The following is a 26,358-nucleotide window of genomic DNA, read 5'->3' as shown; positions in this document are numbered from 1 at the left end:
GCGGCTGGCGTTATTTTGTTTGGGGCATGACTGACAACAATATTTTGAATGCGAAAAGTCATGTCATGAACACACAAGAAATTTAATATGATAATATGACGATAATTTTGATATTTCCTACATATTTATGGTAAATTAATATTTGATATAGGTAATGACTGATCAATATTATATAAGAAGAGAACCGGATTGAAGCATATATCCCTTCAGATTTTTTTTTAAACTAAGTGATGGTAGTGATTTCAATTCGATGAGCAACTGATTATATAAGCGTGCAATGTTATAAGAAAAATAGCCTCGAAAGAGTGAGGTGCTAATATTAACAGAGTGATTCATAAAAATGTAAATGATGTTTAAAATGAAACCTTTGACACTGTTGATAGTTATCATGCCACACTTTGTTATTTCCAGACTCCGAAAACATAAAAAAATTCAGGGTCATGTACCGATCTCAACAGCGTCAGACATCTTCAATTAAGTTATGGCTGTTCTCCAAGTCGTGTTGAACGACACCGGATTTTTCTGGTTTTCTGAATCGGATTTGTGCATGTTCTTTGAAATGGCTTTCAATGACTCGATTTGTTTGACCGATGGATTTTTTGTCACAGTCCTCACGTCTCAGTTGCTATTTCTCGGACTCTTCATTTTCCAACATATTGTTTTTGGGGTTACCTAACAATTTTTGAAGCGAGCAAGAAATTTTGATGTGTACTTTCACGTTCATATTTTTGAAAATACGATCCAAGCCGTTAGTGCATCTTGGTATGGAAGGACAATAAACTTTGAATCCTCGTCTGTTTGAAAAGTTCATAGTTCTCATGCCACACTTTGTTGATTCCAGACTTCCAGAAATATCAAAAAATCTAGTGTCATGTACCGATTTCAACAGTTTCAGACAGTTTTCATTCATTCTATGACGGTTCTTGAAGTCGTGTTGAAGAACACTAGATTTTTTTGGTCTTCTGAATCGGATATGTGCTGCGTGTTCTTTGAAATGAGTTCAGTTTGACCGATGGATTTTGGTTTGTCGAGGGGCGAACCGTTCTTATCCCCAAAAGCGGAGATTTGTCGATTCCTAAGAATTACAGACCGATAACATGCTTGAATTCGTGTTATAAGTTGTTTACAAGCATCTTATGCACACAAATAATCACCGCAGTTGACCGAGTGTTCGAACGGATATGTGAGCAGAGAGGGTCGAAGAGAGGAGTCGCTGGATGTAAAGAGAACCTGCTCATTGATAGATGTGTAACGCAGGAGTCGATACAATATTAGCGTAACCTCTCTATGGCCTGCATTGATGACCGTAAGGCATTTGATACAATTTCGCATGAGCTCATCTTGCATTTGCTCATATGCCTTGCGGTACCCGACAAAATAGTGAGATGCATTGAACAATTGATACCACTTTAGCGAACTCGCTTCACCATAACAACTGGTCAAGCAAGAGTCCAAACAGGGTGGGTAACTTTCAGAAGGGGTGTATTTCAGGGTGATTCCCTCAGTCCCCTTCTCTTCTGCATCTTACTATTGCCATTATCCGTTGCGCTCAGAAACACTCGAGGGTATAAATGTGGCACCCCCGGAAACCGGAGGCGCAAGGTCACCCATCTGTTTTATATGAATGATCTTGAACCTTATGCCTCTGGAGAGAAAGATCTCCATCAGTCCTTGAGGGTGGTGGAAGAGTACACGCATGCTATCGGTATGAAATTCGGGATAGACAAATGTGCAATGGTCCATCTCAAAAGAGGACGATGCGGAGACTACGGAGAGAATGTGCAGCTCGTAGATGGAAGCATCTTACACCATCTGGATGCCGGAGAGACGTATACTTACCTCGAGGTGGAACATAGCCACTCACAAGAGGTAACAGCAGTGAAGAACTCTTTCCGCGGCAAGTATCAGCACAAACTTCGACAGATCTGGTCACCGGAACTGTCGGGGAAGAACAAAGTTGCTGCAACAAATATGCTTGCCGTTCCAATCTTACTCTACTCGTTTGGAGTAGTGAAGTGGACTCGAAGGAGCTGTATCAACTCGACCTAAAGACCCGAAAATGATGCATCTTTATAGGAGTTTGCATCCCAAATCGTCCGTTCCATGGTTGTACTTCCCCCGACAACAGGGAGGCCGTGGACTTTTGAGTTTGGAGTGTCTACATGACAGAATGGTGCTGGATACAGCCTGTAAAGTCGTCAGGAGTTCGGATCCCCTTCTCTGCATGGTCCATGACCATGAGAGAGCAGGAATTGGAGCAATTCTCTTTAGGGCAGCTACCCGAGCAGCAGATGAACTCGGTATAGTTTTCGACACTGATCGAGGGGACAACTCTGTCACCGAGTTGGAACCCGTTCAGATAAAAGCTCACATAAAAGCCGCAGAGATCACTTTACTTCTGCGGAAACACATGGATAAGCCAATGCACGGGGTCTTCTTCAATAACATTGGAGACCTTGGCTTATCAAAGCGCCTGACCTTCACTTTTCTCAGGTCGAGTGGGCTGAAGTCGGAAACTGAGGGGTTCATCATGGCTTGCCAGGATGGTTTCTTCCACACCGCAGTCGCGTGATGGGTATGGAGGTTCCATATTATGAAATATGTCTACCAAATGTTAATTTATGATCGAATATTACCCCTAGGTCTTTGATCTCATTACATCTCAGCAGATCTGAATCCTGTATTACATAAGGGAATGTATAAACCTCTTTTTTCCGACTATAACTCACTATTTTACATTTCTCCACATTGAGTTTCAATTTATCATTGCTACACCAAGCAACAAGAAATTCTAATTGAGATTGAAGATTTACACACTCACCTACTTCCTTAATTATAGAAAATAATTTCAAGTTATACGCGAAGCATAACCGCTCACAAGCTAAACTTTCACATAAGTTATTAATAAACAATAAAAACAAAAAAGGACCCAGGTTGGAGCCCTGAGGCACACCAGAAGAAGCTATATATGTTCTAGATTCATAACCGTTATAGGACACGAATTGTTTTCTACATGTCAGATAGGATGACATTAGCTGACAGGCAGTATTTGAAAAACCAAAACTCATCAGTTTATTGAGCGAGACACCATGATCCATTTTATCAAATGCTTCAGAGAAATCCGTGTATATAACATCAACTTGGCCATTGTTAGCTAATGCTTCGGAAATAAATTGAGTAATAATGACTAGATTACTGATTTTGATTCTCAATATTCAATTTTAAAATTACGTCACACGAAACAATCTCATTTTGTCTTGAATCAGATTTAGACTCTACGATTATTTCACGAAATTTTCTTTTCAAGGAATCAGAAGAAGCTTGCGAAAACGCTTTGACAGTATTGAAGGCTGTGAAAGAACAATACGAGAAGAAGATGGAGGTCGAGAAGAAGAACAAACAACAAACCGAAGTTGAGCTATCGGATCATTCTAAGATGTACGAAAAGATGAAAATGGCTGTGTATGATACCCAAAAAATGGTCGAGGTAACTAATTGATTTCTAAAACTTTCTAAATTCTAACAGTAATGTACTTTAATTTTATCTGCTTCTTCAATATTTTGAAATATTCAAGGAGGAGTTTATATGAAAAATATTTTTTTCTTCGAATATGAACAAACATTTTTAATAACCCTTCATTCTTGAATATTGATGCATTGCACTTCTGAAGAATGTTTAATAATGATAATAAATGTGATAATTTCAAGAAACATGTTTATAGTAACATACTAATTGGAAAAAAACATACTGAGGATAATATAACAAGTAAAAATATGTGAAACTACAGAATTATCAATCTATTTCAAATTATTTGTTTTTTAATGTATGATTATTTTTTTATATTGTTATATTGGTATTTCATTACATGAACTCCGTCATGAAAAATACATTTCTGACCTTTGCTTGTGAAACTATATTTTGAATTTGTCATGAATTATGATCATGAATTGAATTGAGTACTGAATGTTTTTTATTATTCTTAAAATCATGAATGAATATGCATATTTATAAATGGTATATTCCCCTGATACCAAATAATTTTCTGGGTTTATAGAGATTGCTGATCATTTCTCTCTGATTCAGCTTATAAAGTGTCATCCTCAAAGTATGCACCATATGGGAAACTTATTTATTACAATTACGAAAAGTAATTTCTGATGAAAGTTTGTGCATCCTCTGAAACTAAACATGCACCAACAAAATACAGGACAACACACGTAATATACGAGGAGCATTCAAATATTTGATTTTGTGACGAGAGTAAAGTACACTTATTTTGAGAAATCTCGGAAAATATCATTCAAAAAAGTTGTTCAGCATTGAAAAATACATCTAGATTTGAAGTCATGATCATCTAAGTGGAGTTTTATTTTTTTACCAATTTTTTTTTAAATGGGGTCTACGAAAAAAAAATTTGCTGGAACGACATGTCCTGTATACGACGGTTCATTTTAAAAGCCTGTAATATTACAAATTACACAACTATGGTGTTAACCACGGTAATTTTTTTTGAAAAGTAAAGTTTTTGGTGCAAAGTTATTTTTATTTTTTGTTAACACCGAAAATTGTCACAAGAACTTAATATTCAATAATATCAAATCACAAAACATTAAAATGAAATAGATATTTTGAAACAAACTTATTGATTTTCTGGAGACTCAACTTGAAACACTTATTTTGGACAAGAAAATCTCCAGGAAATCAATGAGTTTGTTCCGAAATATCTATTTTATTTTGATGTTTTGTGATTTGATATTATATCAAGTTCTTGTTCGAGGAGAAGAGGGATCGACAAGACAAGCTGTAGGTGGATAAAGAAAGAAAGAAAGAAAGAAATGCTTTATTGACTACGATATGCACAATATACATGGGTAGTACGTCAATTTACAAAGAGTGTTGAAACATCCCGTGATTTATATAAACACATACTTATTCGCAGTAGACAAAGACAAAAAATATACAATTATGTAAAGAAATAAAATATATATATAAAAAAAAATATATGCGATGGGGGCATCATCATTGATTGGATTGAATTGATATTGCCTCCTGATATTCACTAACGGAATAAAAACAGGATAGACTGCATGCTTAGGAGAAGATTGGTATATACAACCATTATGGGGGAAACAGTCGTGGCATGGGTAGCAAGGGGCTGTCCTCAGGGAGTGTTCTATCCCCTCTGTTATGGAACCTTGTAGTGGACGAGCTACTATGTCTCTTGGACCGTAATGGGTTTAAAGCACTGGGCTATGCAGACGACTGCATAGCCCAGTGCTTTATAAGCCCATCCAAATCGACCATAGTAGCATTCACCAAGAGGACTAAAAAGGAAGGTCTCGGACCTCTAAAACTTCGAGGCGAAGAAATACAAGTGTCGGGGCAGGTTAAATATCTGGGAGTTATCCTAGATCCCAAACTGACCTGGAACCAACACTTGGACAGGATAAAGAGGAAAGCAGAGGTAGCACTGATGCTCGCCAGATGCACCTAAGGAAAAACATGGGGGCTAAAACCAGACATGGTATATTGGCTATACACGATGGTGGTTAAACCCATGATAATATACGCATCTCTGGTCTGGTGGCCAAAGATGAAGCAGGCGACCGTCCCGATAACTCTTTTTATGATGATTCCACCCCAAACATTCAGTGACCAACGCTGTTGATGGTTCAGGCAACGAAAAAAATGCATTTGAATACGTTTTTCAAAATGTTCCCCTCTCAACTCTTGCATCAATTGCAGGTGTTAAGAATAAAATTTACTTGCTAGTATCATTCGAGATACGTTGGTTTAAGAAAATCCTAAGTCCCTGCTCAGGTCTCGGGTACTCACATGGGGATTTTCAACAAGGTCAAGAGCAATTTGAAATGTATTCTCTCCATTTGTTACAGGGCAGACGTGTTCGAACTTCTCGTTATTGACATTATCAGTACTTTCAAATTTTGTTTTAAGAACCCTAAATCCCCTTCCATCTGGTTGTCCTCTTTCGGGAAACTTCTCATTGTGAATCCTAGATGCAAAGAGACAGTTTCCATCACTTACCTTCAAAGCATAGAGCATTTGCTCCATATCTTCCAATACAAAATTCATAATGGAAATAATTCAATCTATACGCGAAACACACATGGCGTTATTGACAGAATCTGAGATTCATTTTTTGAAATCAGGCATGGATAACTGGGTTTTTAAAGAAAAAAGCAGTATAAAAATATTCTTTAGTATGCGAGAAAATAGTTTTGAAAGATAGTATTTATCGATATGACTGCGAAACAAAATTGAGCAGTTCGAAAAATTGTTTCTTCTGTTAGCAATGACTCAATGGATTTTTTTTGACTCACCCTGTACAAAAACATTTTTCTTATTCAGTTTGTACTCCAAACATATGATGCTGACTTCACTGAACAAACTGTATATACAGAGTATTACAAAATATTTCTAACTTCGAATACACTTTTGAATTTCTAGGAAGAAGCTCTACGTGGAAAATTCCTGGCTGATCAAATTAACGCCGTCAGTGAACAAACCGAGCAGTTCATGACTGTGAACGATGACATTGTGCGAACTACAGAAGAAGCCAACTTGAAGATTCTGAGGAATATAAAGAAACTAAGTGGCGCCGTGAAACAATACGAAGGAATGATCAATGAGCTGAAAGCATCAGCACAAACGGTGAAGAAACAGGGACAATTGTTCTTCTTCTGAAACCCACCACGGAATGTATGACGCTTCATCCGAATCCTTCAGATGGTTTACCAATTTGAATGTATTCACTTCGATAGTGTACAGTTGAGAAATGAATTACAGGTTTGTTTTTGGGTAGATAATGTATTTATGTTTTTCAAAGGACAAAACACAAGCACTACAGGAAAATCCTTGAGGCGCTCCCAGAGCGGTGCCTGCGCGAATGAAGCGATTCACATTGGATTTGAATCGCCGGGGATCGAATCCTATTGGGAAAACGTTCTCAGGAAGTTTATTCCACATAAACTCAGTTCTTCAGATGAAAATATTTTTAAACAGATTTTATAAATTCGTTCGATCTTTATCAGGTTATAGAGAAGCCTACCCGAATAACTGCTCACTCTCAATCCCTTATTGACATCGTCCTAGTCTCTGATAAGGAAAGAATATTAGATGCGGATGTATATGATATTCAGGGAATTTCAGACCATATGTCAGTGATGTGCAAAATTATTGCTTCTGTTTCTTCTAGAATAGTTAAAATGGTTTCTTTTCGCGATTATCGTAACTTCGACTTCGATCTATTCCGTTTAGACGTCCTGAATATTCAGTGGGATCTCATCTATCAATTCGATAACGTGGATTGTACGGTCTCCTTCCTGAACGACAACATTCTTAATCTTTTCGAAAAACACGCCCCTTCTCAAACCTCAGTCACCTGTGAGATTGTGCGAAGTTCCCTGAGAAGCATCAAGAGCAACGCTTCGGGTTCTGACGGGATATCCCTCAAAATGATCAATCTCATTGACTCTTTTTTGATAAATCACTTCACCTTTCTCATAAACTCTATCATTACCAGTTGCCAATTTCCAAAATGTTGGAAGGATGGATTGGTTATCCCTCTGGCTAAGTGTAACTCACCTACTGTCCTTTCTGACCTAAGACCAATTACAATTCTACCGTATCTCTCTAAAGTAGTGGAATCGATTCTGAAAAATCAGATTAATGAGTACGAAAAACACGCCCCTTCTCAAACCTCAGTCACCTGTGAGATTGTGCGAAGTTCCCTGAGAAGCATCAAGAGCAACGCTTCGGGTTCTGACGGGATATCCCTCGAAATGATCAATCTCATTGACTCTTTTTTGATAAATCACTTCACCTTTCTCATAAACTTTATCATTACCAGTTGCCAATTTCCAAAATGTTGGAAGGATGGATTGGTTATCCCTCTGGCTAAGTGTAACTCACCTACTGTCCTTTCTGACCTAAGACCAATTACAATTCTACCGTATCTCTCTAAAGTAGTGGAATCGATTCTGAAAAATCAGATTAATGAGTACGTCAATGAAAATCATATTATAACATCTGTACAATCAGGATTCAGACCTCAGCATAGTACCACCACGGCTCTTCTGTCAATTACTGACGATATTTTTCAAGCTGCAGATGATCAAAATTTGACCTGTTTAATACTCCTAGATTACAGCAAGGCATTTGACACTCTAGATCATGTGATATTGTGTGACAAACTTGTCTACTTCGGTTTTTCTCGGAAAGCAGCGTCTCTCTTAGAAAACTATCTGAAGAATTGTACTCAAAGAGTTGTTGTGGATGAAGTTATTTCAGATGCTCTGCCGGTATTGAAGGGAGTGCCACAAGGATCTATCCTTGGGCCCTTGCTTTTTAGCTTGTATATTTGTGATTTTTATCTGTCCGTGAAAAAATGCAATATACATCACTATGCAGACGACACGCAGTTATATTTCTCTTTTTCGCCTGGCGAGTCTACATCTGCTCTGTCGTATATTAATAACGATCTCCAAGCCATCTTTGACATTTCTACTGCCCATAAGCTCAAGCTCAATTCAGACAAATCCGCAATAATGATGTTCGGAGCTAAGAAGAACAGAGAGCTTACCAACTCTACCTTTCAAGTTCGCATCGAAAACGATATACTTCCCTCCGTGGACGAGATAAAAAATTTAGGATTGTGGTTTGATCTGGATCTCCGTTACTCCGTTACATGTTACTAAACATGTCAGCTATCTGAACCAATCTTCTTATAACGTTCTCAGACAGCTTTTTCCTAATCGTGATTTGCTCAACACAAACTTAAAACTCAGACTATGCGAGTCTCTGATTATGTCAAAAATTTCCTATTGCGATAGTATTTATGGACCTGCTTTGAAACAATCGGATACTCTCCGACTACAGCGTATTCAGAATAGCTGTCTACGTTTCTCGTTTGGTATTCGGAAATATGACCATATATCCCCAGCAATGCAAGAATCAGGATGGTTAAATGTTGGGAAACTTAGAACTCTACACCTTCTTACCAACACACATAAAGTTTTGATAACTCGACAACCTGATTACTTACTGAAGAAGCTTAAAACATTCTCTACGATTAACAGCTTTACTACAAGGAACAGTTCAGTTCTAGTCATCCCCAAACACAAATCTTCCATCTTCACCCGTTGCTTCTCGTATAATGCACCCAAATATTACAATCAACTACCCTGCGAATTTCGATCATACACCATCGTAAACTTTAAAAAAAGACTGAAGACTTATTTATCTCATTAGCCTCTTGCCCGTTCCCGACCTTGGCCTTTCTAAAATGAATTTTCTAAAGTAAAGCAATAACTAAAATTTTTTGATATTGTTAACTCGACTTGTGTTCATATTATTTATCTATAGTTTCTCCCAGGTTGAGTTGAAAAACAGCCTTGGCTGATACTCCGCCTATTCACCATATACTGGAAGTTTTTTTTTCTTTGTTTTTTTATTGTTCCTGTATTCTGTTCTATTTTATTTTTGTCTATTCCATTTGTATTTTTATGGTGAATAAAGACGTATTATTATTATTATTATTATTATTATAAAACCATGCGTCGGACAAAGAAAACTTAACAACTCAATTGTGCTCAAAAATGTATGGAGATTTCAAAAATAATTTTTAATTCAAGATAAAGCAGTGGCGTAGTATTTTTTTCGCCAAAAATATACATTTCAAAACTCGTACGTACGCCACTGGCAGAGAAAATTAAGAAAATTGTACATCAGAAAATGCGCCTTGAGGCATGGAACATATGTACCAAATATGCCAAAGATGTCTACAAAATTATCTCAGTTATTATTAAAAAACTGAATTTTTTTGGAAACTTTGCCACCCTGTATCTCAAAAGTTAAGGCGTTTAGGACATACGTCCATAGGACGTTTTTTCCTTAAAATGGGTCTAAGAATTACTTCCTCAAATATCAGCATGTGTTTAAGGAACACCCTGTAGATGAAGCGGAGACAATAGTTTTGGCTTTTCTGGATTTTTTTGCGTAGATGTTGCCGTAAGACGAGAGCTACAGACCGTATCGCAATAAGTGAAGAAAGAAAGGACCAGAGACTCGCTAAGTATTTTTCAGGATATAAATTCAAAGTTGCACGAGACCCAAACAAAATTTTTAGTTTCCATATACTTTAACGAATGCATTCTGATGCAGGCTTTTCGAATCGCAAATAACAATCTCTCCAGAACCCAAAATTCTTCACCACATCAAAAAACCGTACAGGGATGTTATTGATAGTAACACAAATATTTTTTTGGTGAAGAAGTCTGTCATTTCGCCTCCCAAACAGCATTGCTTTAGATTTATTTGGTTTCAATGAGAGAGAATGATCTTTAGATTTTTTGAAAATTCTATCAAGGCCAATTCTCTGACAGTTATTCACTATGTCTGAAGGGTGGGAGGAATACATCACTTGAGTATCTGTTTAGAAAATCTGTTTGAAATGTTTTTCCGTTAATCAGCTGTCGCCCCCATACGAACGACAACTCTCAGAAGTTGAGAAACTATCATCTGCATACATTTGTAGATAACAATGCGAGATAACATTTTTAAAAAACGCTGCGAAAATTACATAAGGAATTGGCCCCAAAATGGATCCCTGTGGAACCAAATATATCAGTTCTCTTGTTTGAGAGAATTGAATACAACTCGTTCCTTTCAACTAATTAGATAGCTGTCAAAAAACAGATTCTTCTGAGAGTACAATATATCGTAGAATATATTCCAGAGCAGAATGATTCAGGGTATCGAAAGTTTTCGAATAGTCTAAGACCTAAGAGAACTAGAACAGTATTCATTCTCGAGTCGGCTGCCTGGAAGATACGATCTGTCACATTCAGAAGGGCTGTCGCGCAGCTGTGTCATTTTTTGAATCCAGATTGAGTATCCGGTAAAATATTACTTGTTTTCAAGAATTCCACAAGTTGATCTTTTATACCTATTTCTAATAATTTTGAGACAACGGGTAAAATGCTGATTGGTCCCAGGTCTTTGAGCTCACTGATAACCTCATATTTCGGTAATGGGATTACGTTAGCCAATTTTTACTGAGTGGGATATATTGAATATTCATTATAGTGAAATTATAGTGATTAACAATTTTGTTACGAACAATATAGAGAATTTCTGCAGTTAAAAAAATATTACTATCCTTGAGATTTTTTTCGTGGATACATTTCACAAATTTGGCATCTGTTGTGTAGAGGCGGACAAAATAACATTAAGTTTTCGTCTTCGAACCATTTTCTACTTCAGCAATCTCAGAACAGAAAATGCGTCTCCCAAACATAATCACAGGACTTCTCTTTCTATAAAAATTTCCTTGACATTTTAACACGATTATTCTCAACCGTCCTAGAAGAATCTGAAATGATTATTCAAATTTACGTCACTCTCACCCCATTATGATTCGTAATTACATTCTGAATCTCTGAAATATTCCCTCCTCACTTTAGTAAACTCTTGTGTTCTTTAAGAAAATCATTTCATTAAGGGTTATCCGGTCGATTTAGACATTCGAGGGTACAAAATTTGCATCCAGCTCAAAGTTGGTAGGATTGTTTAAAACACTATCATATATGTAATCATAAAAATCGTCATCGATCCTCTACCTGGGGGTCAAAGGTCACATAAACGGGTTTTTCTCAGGTTTCAGGAAGAGGGTAAATTTCATCAGTTTGAACAAAAATCGTAGATCAGATAATCATCTAAAAAAAATTTTGAATCATTTTTTTCTTGAGAGGCTCTTTTCTGAGATATAACGATTTAAGAAGTTGGACGAGTTGTAAGTTATAATATGCACACGTTTCCACGACATCTTTGAGGCAGTGTACTTAGCACATTGTTTTCAACGTGGAAAAGCTTAACATTATTCGGAAATATATTCATCGAAAAGTTTATCTAGTTTTGCAAAGTGTCAAAATCATGTACAGCAAACGCCAAACGTGATGGCGGGAGATCGTGCAGGTATAGACTTTTCCAACTGAATTACTATTGGATTCTGATAAGCCCTTTGCCGGTCAGTGTCGTACCTATAATTATTTTTAATTATAGTAGCAAATTGAACATGACTTCTTTGTAATTTCTTTTCATATTTTATTCAGTATTATAGATAGTAGTACAGTTAGCGGGTGGGCTGTCCTTGTTCATCTTTCACTGCCTGAACCACTATACATGCTTTCGGCGAGTGCATTGGCTTGGGATGTGGGGGTTGAGCAATGTGGCCCCGCTGGATACGGAAATGACATTATCACTTGTGGTTCTGTTATTCCCTAACTGAATGGCGTCCCAACAATGGCTTAATCCTAAGGCCCTCTCGTCGTAGCATCGCCTTGTTACGGTAATGCGGGGCTCTGCCGTGATTGACCTTCTTTCCCTAGCTACTCGTGGGACCTTTATGGACAGAGTAAACTTAAAAAATTCTTCCTGACGCTAAGTCTATAGAGGAGATGGATGTCGAGCTTACGACTCCAACTGACCTCCCTGTAAACTTAGATCAGAAGCGATTCTACAGAGGAGATGGATGTCGACTTTATGACTCCAACTGATCTTCCTGTAAAGTTTAATCCAGGAGCGAGTCTACAGAGGAGATGGATGTCGAGTTTACAACTCCAACGGGGCTCCCTGTGAATTTAGTTCAGGAGCGTGTCTACAGAGGAGATGGTTGTCGAGTTTACGACTCCAACTGACATCCCTGTAAACTTGAATCAGAAGCGATTCTACAGAGGAGATGGATGTCAAGTTTAGGGCTCCAACTGATCTTCCTGTAAAATTTAATCCAGGAGCGACTCTCCAGAGGAGATGAATGTCGAGTTTACGACTCCAAATGACCTCCCTGTAAATTTAATCCAGGAGCGAGTCTCTAGAGGAGATGTATGTCGAGTTTACGACTCCAACTGATCTTCCTGTAGAATTCAATCCAGGAGCGAGTCTACAGAGGAGATGGTTGTCGAGTTTACGACTCCAAATGACCTCCCTATAAATTTAGTTCAGGAGCGAGTCTACAGAGGAGATGGTTGTCGAGTTTTCGACTCCAATTGACCTCCCTGTAAATTTACTTCAGGAGCGAGAGCTGCGGCATACGCAGAATATGTCTCAGGTGGGGGAACTAACCCGCCATAAGCAGGTTAGCAAACGTTTGCGTTCAAGTGAGGTTTCACCAAAACCAGAGGTGAAAAAGCCCTGCACGGCTGAATCTAAGACATCGTCAGGTGTAGCTGACGTGCAAAAACCCTCATATGGGAAGGTTGTCGGGGGTATCAAGGTGAGAATCTTGCAACTTGACTATCCGACTACCTCATTAACAGAGCATATGCTTTGTGCCTGCCCCGCTGGGGACCGAATCAGGTCTTTAGAGTTCGGCAGAGCCGTACTCTTACCATCTGACCTGAAATACCACTCACCATATAAAGTAATCGGCTTTGTTAACTTGCTGTGTTTGTTTGGCCGAGTGCGAATAGGTGTGAGCCACAATAAACCCTTACGGGTTGCGGTGGAGGGTCGAATAGACCCACTCACTTTGGACCTAACCTAACCTAGTAGTACAGTTCATTAAAATGTCATATAGTGACACACTTATCTAAAAATAAAATTCTGTCAGGCAATGCTTTTTTTTCAAAATCAACAAAAATTACTTATCCAGACAATACCAAACACCATCAGCAATGGATGACAAGTAATTATAGGCTTCTGTATAGAGCATTTGTATGTTTTGCGAAAGCTTCAGTGGGGGTTACATTGAAATTGAAAATGAGTTTGTGCGCCTTGGGGCGGGCTCGCCATCACGTTTGGCGGTTGCTCTACTATTTTTACACGCAGTAACGGGCTGTGATACAACACTATGTCTGTTGCAAACAGGATGTATGGATTCATTGCGCGAATCTCCAGAGATTTCTGGAATCCACCTACATCGAAAAGCTCATACTATGGTTTCGTCATATCAAAATTAGAATATGCATCCATAATCTGGAATCCATCCCATCCGTTGTATATAGAGAAAGTTGAATCAGTACAACGTCGTTGATGCCTTGTTAGCTAGACATGTTATGAATAGTTTGAGTTGCCGTCGTGACTGTCATTCCACAATTTTTCTTTCTAAACTGATTAATAATTCAATTATTGATCCACATATTCTGCAGAAACTTGATTTCGATGTACCTAGACCACCATCTAGAGTGAACAATTCTTTTTATCTACCAACACCACGTACAAATATTCTGTAACGCTTACCTCTGCATAACATGTGTGTCAAATGCAATGCATTAAGTTGTCAGCTCGACATTTTTTACTGTTTCATTTCTGAGATTAGGTATTTTTACTTCAGCTAATTCTATATGTATTGTTTTTACCTTATAATTCATTGTATTTGTGTTGTATTGTAATTCGACTTATATCCCTGTTCTGTGATCGGGTGTAACCTGTAGAACAGCGTATAAATAAATAAATAAAAATAAATGAATAAATCTATCTTGGATTGATTTCACCCCTCTTTCATCTGCGTCATTGACAACCTTGAAACCAATCACTTTTTTTTTCGCTTTTGAATAATGTGCATTTCCACACCATATATCAGGATCCGTATTTGAAAATTCTGTATCAATTTCAAATATTTGAAAAAATTTGAGTTTGATGAGAAACAAAAAAGTCAATATCTTTGTCCAATAAATCATATGTTTTTTTCAATTGGAATCAATTGTTGACTTTTTACAGCCATGTTTGTTTTGACCCTTCTTCTAAGTTTTCATCGAAGAAAGAAAATGCGACTTGCTCTGAATTGAGGTACATACAGATGATTTATCATTTTAGACAATGCTTTATCTGCAAGTTCTCTATCGATTTCTTTATATTTTACCAGGGATTTTGAAAATTTGTTAATGTGAATTGATCCTTGAAAAGATATATTTTGATACAATAAATGGTCTCTGCCATCACTCGATCGACCATGATGAGTGACACCAGGTTCTTTGAAGAAAGTGTATTTTGGGGAGTACGTCTCGAAACAATTAACGAATGTTCAATACATTCTTCGTTATCATCCCTCGATTGTTGGATTTTCAATTGTTCTATAATGGAAATTGATATTTCATCTGAATTCCCTGTTTTGATATTTATATCTTCGATAGCAGTTTTGTATTTTGTCTTGTCTAGCTTCGACCAACCAGACTGAGACTTTTTGAAAATATTTGAATGATGATCAGTAGTTGTGCCAATTTTCAAATTATATACTGATCTGAGAATGATTTCTCAAATATGGTGCAGACATGCTAAATGAAGAAGATTTTTCTTTAACAATTGCTTCAACAGAAAGCAGGTTTCGTTGAGGCGACCAGTATTTACCGCAGTGGTATCAAAACACATTGCCTGGACTTTCTCGACTGCTTCCCACAAAAGAAAGGATATGGTTTATGATACTCCAGGTGGAGATTCATTGAAGAGAGGTTCCTTGGCAATAGATCTTTTGTAACAACTCCAAACTTTTAAGGAATAGAACTATATACCAGATGAGTAATCACTAACTTGCATTTCGTGAAAACATTTATAAAGTTGAAGAACATGTTCATTTAATGTCTAATTATACTGTGTGTAACAACGAAAACTTAACAGAGCCGTTTTTGAATATAAAAAGTAAGATTTTTGAAAAAAGCTCGGACACGTCCATTTCTAATTGAAGGGGGACACTTTTCAGACTAATCAGATTTTTTGTAGTACGCACCCCCTCAGAAGGGTGCGTCCGACGACCCTTATTTAGATAAGGAAAGTAGGTCGAGTGGCACCTTGTTTTAAAGGTCTTTCGAATACCTTTACATCTCTGTTGAAAGAACATTTTTGTAACGAATAGTTTTCGAGATAATTTGAAGATTCAAAGGTATTTTCATTGAGTTCAACTCTTTTTAAAATGAATCAGATTGTTTCAAAGGTACAATTTACGTTCGGAACTTTCATAAAAAAAATAAATTTTTGCTTTTTATGACAACCTGCTAATACGTGTCCATTTGATTTCGTAAAAAAGTAAGAATTATTTGTTTATTACGAGGAGATTTTTTCGGAGGATGAGGTTGGTTACCGCTCTTAGATTTTAGGTAAATTGAGTGGCACCTCCTTATGAAGGTTGCCTTTTGACGTGGATATTTTATGCTTCTGATAAAAAAGTGAATCATACTGAAAACTTACCTACACAACGAATACAACCTGCTGATTTCCTCGAATGCTGATGACACAGAAAAGTTTAAAAAACTGTTTTAGGGTTAATAAATCTCAATAATTGTTTTTAAAGCACATACAAAAAAGTAACGCCTAATAAGGGTAACTCACATAGGAAATTCAGAGTGAATCTTCATAATGTGCTCCATTTTGCTCCATGCAGCAATAAAGATTTTGTTCGAATTTTGCTCTTACATTATTCAACATCTCAGGAGTTATAGCTCGACATTCATCAATAATTCTACGACGTAATTTATCCAAATTGGCTGGCTGTGTAGCATAAACTTTAGACATATCCCCACAAAAAGTAGTTCAGTGGTGTTAAATCTGCTGATCGTGCTGGTCATTTAATTGGACCTCTTCTGCCAATCCATTGTCCTTCAAAATGATTATTTAAAAAAATTCGAACCTGCTGGGCATAATGGGGTGGTGCACCGTCTTGTTGAAAATGGATAAATTCATCTTGACATCTTGGATCCTGTTCAATTATTTCAACTATACGAAGTTGTATTGCCTCTTCAAGAAGTTGTAAATAAGAATCACCGCTTAAATTTTCATCAATGAAAAATGGACTAATATGATTGCCTAATATTCCGGCCCAGACATTCATCCTTTGGGGATGTTGGTTATGTATTTCTGCGTATTGTCTTGGGTTTTCATCCGATCAATAATGGCAATTGTGACGGTTCACGCAACCATTTAAATAAAATGAGCTTTCGTCCGAAAAACAGATGTTATAAAGCAGCTCGGGATTTTGCATTAATCTCTCACTCATGCCCCCACAAAACTCCTGTTTTCGGTCAAAATCATCCTCATTGACTTTATGAACAAGTTTAATTTTATAAGGATGGAATTTGTGGTTTTTAAGGATTCTTCATGCGCTCATATGGCTTATTCCGGCCATTGCTGATAAACCTCTGGTACTTAACCTGGGATTGGCGATGACTTGACCAATCACTCCAATCGCATTATCGTCATTCACTACCCTTGTCTGAACATTTCTTTTCTTATTTAAAACCGAACCTGTCTTCCTGAATTTTGTGACCAAATCCAGAACGTGATTTCTGCTTAGGTGTTCACCAGGGTTGTGCTCGTTAAATAAAATTGATGTTCTATTAGCATTTTGGTCATTGCCAAAAAATAAAGCAATAACTGAAACCCTTTCAACAGTAGTGTAAGGCATTTTTAAACAAATAACAATACACGACCCGTTTAAACAAAACAATCAAACGATGTACTAATGAAAAGTGGAAGGAGAGGAGTGGGTATTGATTTAAAAAAAGGGATTTTATTTAACAAAAAACTGATAAGAAGAACTGCTCGAAATTTTTTTTATTTAGGCATACAAGTTACCGAGTGGTCTGTCTAATATATTATTAACATGGCAATTTCAACTTCAAATTATTTCGAAAACTAATCGTCGAATTTTCATTCAACAGAGTTGTAAAGGTATTCGAAAGACTTTTAAAACAAGGTGCCACTCGACCTATCGACTATCTACATAAGGGTCGTCGGACGCACCCCTCCGAGGGGGTGTCCGATCTTTTTTTGAAAATCTTACTTTTTATATTCAAAAATAGCTCTGTTAAGTTTTCGTTGTTACACACTGTATATTGTTTGATAATGTACAATGTTCAAAGAAAAACTTTTTATCAAAAGTGATTAAATTAAATGTCTTTCTTGCCATTGTCCGCTCATTTTCTGAAAATAGCGATTTTGAAAATTTGCATCATATCCGGTCTTGGACAATAATGGACATCTTAAAATATGAACGTTTAACCAAAAAAGGGATTAAAGTAAAACTCGAAGATAGTAGAATTTACTATGAAACTGAATGAGAATAAAATTTCTAGGAAGAATAGTTTCCATTTTATGAGACAAAAACCGCGATTTTCAACAAAAAACTCTTTTTTTTTCAAAATTAATTTTGACGAGGCACGGGTTAAGCTATAACTTTCCAAATCTTATTATCTAGACAGATAGAAAATATAAGGGAGGTCCCGCTGGCATCACGATGAAAATATTTTTTCAGTTTGCTTGTGACCACCCTAAGTGTGCATATTATGACAATTAATAATAATAATAATAATAATATTTTATTATTTCCTTGTTAAAAAGTACATTGTTATACGTACAGTGACAAGGAAAACGTCTGAGGGTAGGACACGTTACAGAGTATAATGTTTGTAGTAATCAATAATCTAAAAATATGATACATATAGGTATATACATATAATTATTTGTTTGGCTTAGATTATGTAAAAAAAACTATAAATAAATGAAAGTGAATTTTATCACATAGTTGTGATATTTTGTCATTAAAATATAAAAAAACAGTTTAAAATTCGTCAAGTGTGTAGCAATTTTTTTCAATAAGTGCCTTTTTCAGTCTTGATTTGAAAATGTTAAGATTTGGTGATATTTTAGGTGATTCTTCTAATTTATTAAACATTTTTGGTCCAAGATAAAGAAAACTTTTCTGATAAAGAGTTGTTTTATGAATATTGGGCATTAGTTTGCCTCTAGAACGAGTTGGATAATTATGTTGCTGGAAAGGTGTATTATGCTTGTTTCTATAAACGTATATACACAATTCATAAATATAGAGACCAGCAACAGTTAGTATCTTGAAATTTTTAAAAGCATTTCTACATGATTCTCTCCAACCAATACCGGCAATGATTCTTACTGCATATTTTTGCAAAATAAATATTCTTTCAGCAGCAGATCCGGTACCCCAATTCAAAATTCCATATCTTAAGTGGCAGTTTATGGTCGCATAGTATAAGCTCAGTAAAATCTCTTTACTACAAAAATTAGCCATGAATCTCAGAGCACAGCAGTTTTTTCTCAATTTAATACAGAGGGTCTCAATATGAGGAGTCCATGTGAGTTTGTAGTCCAAGGTGACGCCTAACATTTTTGTAGAAGTACAAGATTCAATTGGCAGATCCCCATTTTCATGGATAACAAAACTCTTTTAACTTCTTGGAGCGTTATATGTCAGAAACGGTGGAAAAAAGCATTCATTCATTCATTTTTATAGATAATTATCTGATGTACAATTTTTGCCGAAAACAATTTTTTTATAAAACCGACCGTTCTGCTGAAAATCGCGGATACCCGGTTTTTGTGACCTTTGACCCCCAGTACATTTTTTTCCACGTATCGGATCGATGAGGATTTTTTGAATTTCCTTAATGATATTATTTTGAATAATCATACTGAATTGGAGCAGGGTGCGAATTTTTGTACCTTCACTCCTATTTTCAGGTCTAATTTGACCGGATAAGGGTGTGGAATTTAAGCATGTAATTCTGTTATAAATGCAAGGGCTGTCTCAGATTTCATCCAGAATTTAGATCGGTGTAGATGAATCCACTTTAATACCTTGCAGCTGTCAATCATATTTCTAATTATATTGGAAGAGATGCGTAGATAAATGTGCAAATTTCCAATTACATCGGAAGAGATGGGTAGATAAATGTGATTGAGATGTGACGGAGAAATATATCACGAATGAAGTAAAGGGTGGCAAAAGAACAATAGCGGCTCATGAAGAAAACAGGTAGAACCGCTGGAATATTTCGAAAAACAATCTAGTATGTTTCACTCAATTTCATGATACCGAGTCGGTAGAATAGAAAACAGTTATAATATATTTTTAGAAGTGGCTTGGTAAATAAAAAAACACTAATAGACGAGGTAGACAAAGAACCTAACAACTGGCAGGTTCAACTCAAAAAAAAATACTCAATGATATAATAATTTGAAGGCATACTATTCATCAGTTATATCGGAATGTAACATTGATAACATCAATTAAGAAGGTGAAATAAATAAATAGAGCTCATGAAAACAAAAATATAAAATTTCAAAAACAGAAATAGAAGTGCATTTCAAGCACTTCGATTACTTTCTCTCCGGTAGAACCTTCGCCGGTCAGGACCAGGCAAAAACACCTTGTATTACGATGACAAAAGTCCACTGATTCAAATGGCGCTGATTTCGATTAAATTGAATGAGTATTCACTGATATATTACAGTTTGAAGTAGATTCATACAAACGGACAAAACTTCCTAAACAACCACTATTTCAGGCAGTCAGCAGAGTCTTCCTAACATCAGTCCACAGGGAAATAGCATGGTAACTGCAGTTGTTAAAATGCCCACTAGCAATTTCAAAATCGATTTCTGCAACTATGATTTCCACTCCCAATTCAGACGTAAATTTGGACTATCTTTTTTCATCAGAAGCGATCTCTCCTGTCAATGAGAGGAAATGCTGGAACCCCCATAACTTTGATGTAATGCGGTTCAAAATAATATCACAGAAGATCACCAAATTCATATGCTGTGTTTATAGACCACCTAGCGATACACAGTATAGGGCACAATTCTCTTCACTCGCAAACACCATTCACTTTCTGCAAGTCAATCATCCTAGTGCCGAAATTCCCATATTCGGTGACTTCAGTGACAATTTCGAATGGCTCAAATTTTCAAATATTAACGACGAACAAGGTCGCGAAGCTGGGGCTTTTGCAATAAGCAGCAGACTTACTCAGATTATAAATGAGCAAACTAGGATTCCTGACCTTGATAGAGAATATGCTAGTCTTCTGAATCTATACCTAACAACAAATCCACAAATTTACACAATCACCGTAAGGTCTCCATTGGGATCTTCTGAGCACAAACTCATTTCAGTGTTGACTGAATTACCGATTAATGTTGGGGCGGGGAACAATATAAACCGCAAAAAATTTGACATTACAGATCAGCTGAATGGGAGGATCTTCAAGACCATTTCCAAAATTTTCCCTGGCTAGATGTTTGTTTCAGCTCTAAAGATCCATCAACTTGTGCTTCTGAAGTCACGGAAGTTATTCTATCATCCATAGCTGCATATATTCCTTTTTCAATGTAACGACCTTCTAACGGCAAACTTTGGTTCAACATAACCTGCGAGCAAGCTATCGCCTCCAAAAATCTGCCTACCGGTAATGGCTCAAAAATCCCAGTGTTAAAACCAAACTAGGTTTTGATGCTCGCAAAAGCTGCAAACTTACGATAAATGAACCATAACTATACACACCTCAGCAACTTTTGAAGCTTTATAAAGCTCAGATCAGACCTTCTTTGGAGTTTTGTTTACATATTATGGAGCTCTGCCCCCAAACATACCCTGAAATTGCTGGATTCCATCGAGGAAAGAGCCATCCACCTGAATGGAGGCGCAAACATCACATGCAACCTTGATAGCCTGGAACATCGGAGAAAGGCTGGATATTTTTCTCTCTTCTGTAGATAATTTCACGGGAGGTGTTCAAGTGACTTCCACCAAGAGCGGGACATATCAGAACTACGCGACGGACTGTGGCTGCTGCCACATTATGAAGTTCAACTCAGTACACTTCAAATTCACTGTTCAAGAACCCTCTCATCTGGAGAACTGCGTTCATGTGGAATAAACTTCCTGAGAAAGTTTTTCCAAATGGATTCAATTTCCAGCAATCCAAATCCAATGTGAACCGCTACTTTCGCACAGGCACCGCTCTGAGAGCGCCTCAAGGATTGTCCTGTAGTGCTTATGTTTTGTCCTTATAAAACCCAATGTTCCAGTATTTCAGAAATCTGTGTTTTTGAGTTGAGACTATGGAAGAAATCAGTAAAAATCTCTTTATTATCGATCATCAAAACTGTATTGTTTCAGAGTTTGTCCACCAGAGTGCGAGTTGAGTAACTTTGAAGTCGAAAACCGTTTTTAAAAACAATTTATTTTACTAGAAATTACAATAAAAATTTTTAGAGAACTTCTCACATCGAGATCTGCAAATAGAATGAATAAAAAGTTATGATGATAATCGTTTCTGGATCCGGAGTGGGAATCTGCAAGCATTGCATTTCCTTGGATAGTCTGCAAAATCTCTTCACATAACTTGCGCTTGTGTCACTCTTGCTGCTTTAATGCTATTCCAGCTCCATAGGCAAGAGTGACATATTGTCAGATGAATTTGTGACTCAATCGTAAAAGGATGAAATGCTGAACATGTCCTTTGCTCAAAGCATAGTTTACAATCTTTTTTTGAGCTTTTCTAATCGCAACTTTTATAAAACCCAAATACCGATACTCGAGCACCCAGGATATTAAAAAACTCAATGCTGCATATTAATTTTGATATAAATAAAATGAGTGTAAGAGTATGTAGAGTATTCAGAGTATCAGAGGCAAAAATGTTAATGTTTGACCCTGAATTCGAAAACAGTGTAAGACAGTTTATTGAAGCCATTTCCAGAGTTGACTGACACTACTCAAGAGCTCAAACCAACCGAGAGTTCATCGACAGTTTGAAGACATTTCTCGTGATTACAAGGAAGATCGCCACAAACAAACCTTACGAGTTAATACTGCAACCATGTTCAATCGAATATTTTGAGTACACTTCATTTACTGGTTATTCAAAAATGCAAAAAAAGGAAAAATTAGATAACTATCAGCTTATCACCTGAACCAAAAAGGAAAGGATAATTATAAAATACAAATGGAGCGCATGTGGCTGTATACGATTTACAGGCAGTAATGCCAGTACCCAAAGGGCAAATATCATCATTCTGCTACAAAAGTAGTAGAATAATGGCAATATCTTGAATTTATTGTAGAGGACATTGGCAGATCAAGATCCTCGGATGATGTGGTGCTACAGGTTTTCCCGGTTTTTCTTGCAGCTGAGAAAGCAAATGCGCAACTGGAATCGATGAAGTCGCCCCGGAGCGCCAATCAATTTTTCTTGTTGTTCCATAACTTCATGATTTATATTACTTTGTTCTCTACTATTACATTCAAAAAGCTCTAGTAGTCAAAGCTTCCATTTTTCCAGAAATGTGTTTTTGACTTATGTCACTTTAAAATACTAGTGCGACAGGTAACGATATATTACGTGTGGCACTGAAATACTGAACGGTTGTTTGTTTCGTCTAGTGGAGTACAACTGGTTTTGATCAATTCTTTGTTGAGTTTTCATGTACGTCTCACTACATCCTTAAAATCGATTCACATAAAACCCAGCATTCTATTAATTACAAATAACAACGTCGGTAGAACTAAACATCGTTAGTCATGTACCCAATATTTTAGATTCTACACGTTCAGAAAACAAAACTAATAGTATGCCGTTTCCTTCACGAACAAAGTTGAAGAAACAGAATAACTTATTTCTGGTTGTTTTAACCTTTGCCCGACTATGTAATTTGCATATACAACGCCATAAAAACCCGCAAGAAGTCGCGTGGAAACCTAAAGTTTCCATACTCGTAAACAACGAAATTGCTCTCCCGGAAAAAGCTTGCATTGTGTAAATGTGGAGCCGTACACGGTAAAGGCATCTGTGTATAGTGAAAAGTTCAACTAGGAAATATGAAATTGTTTCAGGGTGAAACTATGATTTACATTATACAGTGGGTCTTACAAGAAACTGGGATTTGGCATTCATTTTTGCTATGAGTAAGACCAAAACTGACGTAATAATAATAATAATAATATAATAATAATTTTATTTACTTTTTGATTAAGGTATCAATACAATTCATTTATACAATACATGAATAAAACAAAACAAGAACTTAGGAAGCAGTGAATTGCTTGTGTGTAAGGAAGGATAATATATATATAATTTAAAATTGTTTATATGGGAAGTTATTAAGGTATATAGATTAATGGACATAGTACAGTAGATTCAAATTAAGAATAACTCATTTACATTATGGAATTCATATGATAGCACATATACTCGATATAAATGACTCACAAAATCGTGAAATCGGGAAGAATATACGTGGCGTAATGGGAAACAGTACTAGAGATATATTATTAATATTGTTATATACAGGGTGTTCCTTAAACACATGCTAATATTTAAGGAGGTAATTCTTAGACCCATTTTAAGGAAAAAACGTCCTATGGACGTATGTCCTAAACGCCTTAACTTTTGAGATACAGGGTGGCAAAGTTTTCAAAAATAATCAATTTTTTAATAATAACTGAGATAATTTTGTAGACATCTTTGGCATATTTGGTACATATGTTCCATGCCTCAAGGCGCATTTTCTGATGTACAATTTTCTTAATTTTCTCTGCCAGTGGCGTACGTACGAGTTTTGAAATGTATATTTTTGGCGAAAAAAATACTACGCCACTGCTTTATCTTGAATTGAAAATTATTTTTGAAATCTCCATACATTTTTGAGCACAACGATTTGCTGGGTTTTCTTTGTCCGACGCATGGTTTTCGCTCAAAAAATTAAAAATCGCTTTACTTAAGGATAAATTCCTTAAAAATATGATGCGGTATCGTGCATCGACTGAAAGCAAACTAAGAGATCAGATTTGTTGCAAAATAATTGAGGATCTAAAAGGTATTTGTTTGTTGTCAGATGCACTGTTCTCCATTAAAATTACGTCATAACGCAGCACCGCCTAATAATTTTTGAAAACATAAATTTAGTTATCCTGGAATAAATGACGTGTAGCAGAATTTATTTACTGCACCTCTTGGAAATATGAAGTTTGTCGATATGTGATTTCTTTTAAAGATTAAAAGCAGAAAAAACAGCGTACCCACCATAGCAATAAAAAACGAATTCTCTGTATGTACAAACGTCAGTAGCTAATATTGATGTTGGTTTAAAGTAAGGTGTTGGTGTTAAAAACTGTCACAGCGCGTTTTGATTGATTTTGAAGTGTTATTGAAGTTATTTTGGTAGTCCGCTGTTTTTCTGGATATCAGTAAATATGGTAAATTATACGAATGCGGATATGGCGCAAATGCATTACGTATATGGCCTTGCCGATGGTAATGCAACAGAAGCCAGGCGCATTTATCAGGAAAGATATCCTAATCGTGCCTTACCAGATAGCCGAACCTTTTCAAATATTCATCGTCGGCTTGGGGAAACTGGTAGTTTCAAGAAAGGGACTCCGGAAGGTAGACCTCGTGTAGTAAGAACTCCTGAAATTGAGGAAGCGGTGCTGCAAGAAATTGAGGAACATCAAGAGACGAGCACGAGGAAGATCGCTAGAACTCTGGATATTTGTCATCACATTTTTTGTTATACCCATACCATATTTCAAGAGTGCAGGCATTACTCCCCAGAGATTTTCCACAGCGTGTGAACTTCAGTCAGTGGTATCTACAAAGTATTGCACTAAATCCGCAGTTTGCGACACAAATTTTGTTCACAGACGAAGCAAATTTTTGTCGGAATGCCACTCAAAATTTCCATGACAATCATGTGTGGGCTGAAGAAAATGCCCATGCAATAACCGAAACCCATTTCCAACACCAATTTTCGGTTAATGTATGGGCAGGAATTATAGGTGATCATCTTATAGGCCCATTTTTTCTACCAGGACGTCTTGATGTTCGTTCTTATTTACACTTTCTCGAAGAAGACTTACCTGGGTTATTGGAAGATGTGCCACTTGCGTTAAGGAATCGAATATGGTACATGCACGATGGCGCCCCTGCTCATTTCAGTGTAATTGTCCGAAACCATTTAAATACAGTTTATCCTAATCGTTGGATAGGTCGCGGAGGACCTCAGCAATGGCCAGCAAGATCCTCCGATCTCAACAGTTTAGATTTTTTTTTATGGGGTCACCTTAAAACTCTTGTGTATAAAACTCCCGTTAATACTTTAGAAGATTTAAGAGATCGAATAGTTGCCTCGTGTGAAACTATACGAAATACGCCGGGAATTTTTGAACGGGTGCGTAATTCCATGCGTAGAAGGGCGGAAGCATGCATACTAAGTGCAGGTGGCCACTTCCAACAATTTTTATAATCAGTTTTGGTATTATTACTAATTAACAAATTTGTGCTATTCGTTTAGACTTACTGTCACAAAATAAAATAAAACTCGTTTTTGTGAAAAATTTATATTTTTGCCTACATTCGGCGAGTCTTGGCCTACACCTGCCGATATAAAGGAGATGTCTCCCAGTGACCTGTCCACCTTCCTGGTAAGTACAGGCTGGACGATGACCTAGGAGGACAACTCCTCCGGAGGATGTACAATGGGTCACATGTGGCCTACGTGCTGTGGGCTTACACACACCCTCCTTACTCTAC

At 36.8% G+C, this 26,358-nt stretch overlaps 1 protein-coding gene across 2 annotated transcripts in view; it reads left to right on the top strand.

Moving 5' to 3' along the window:
- The window catches only part of LOC111508771 (uncharacterized), a 75,291-nt gene that overhangs the window by 46,686 nt on the left and 2,247 nt on the right, over positions 1-26,358 (top strand). Inside the window, exons 8-9 of one of the 2 annotated variants that reach the window (XR_012466159.1) lie at positions 3,308-3,487; positions 6,470-6,808. Coding sequence is in view for 1 of the 2 variants with exons in the window: in XM_074178284.1 (XP_074034385.1) it covers positions 3,308-3,487; positions 6,470-6,706 (417 nt within the window). In the remaining variant the exon portion in view is untranslated. Of the gene's footprint in view, positions 1-3,307; positions 3,488-6,469; positions 6,829-26,358 lie in introns of those variants that run through there. The other variant, XM_074178284.1, reaches the window with a different exon arrangement.

The sequence above is a fragment of the Leptinotarsa decemlineata genome, unplaced genomic scaffold (genome assembly GCF_025532065.1).
Source record: "Leptinotarsa decemlineata unplaced genomic scaffold, Ldec_3_MD MMD2_tig00003736_RagTag_RagTag, whole genome shotgun sequence".
Lineage (NCBI taxonomy): Eukaryota > Metazoa > Arthropoda > Insecta > Coleoptera > Chrysomelidae > Leptinotarsa > Leptinotarsa decemlineata.
Note: the sequence above shows the minus strand (reverse complement) of the source record. Positions and strands in the feature narration are given on the sequence as shown.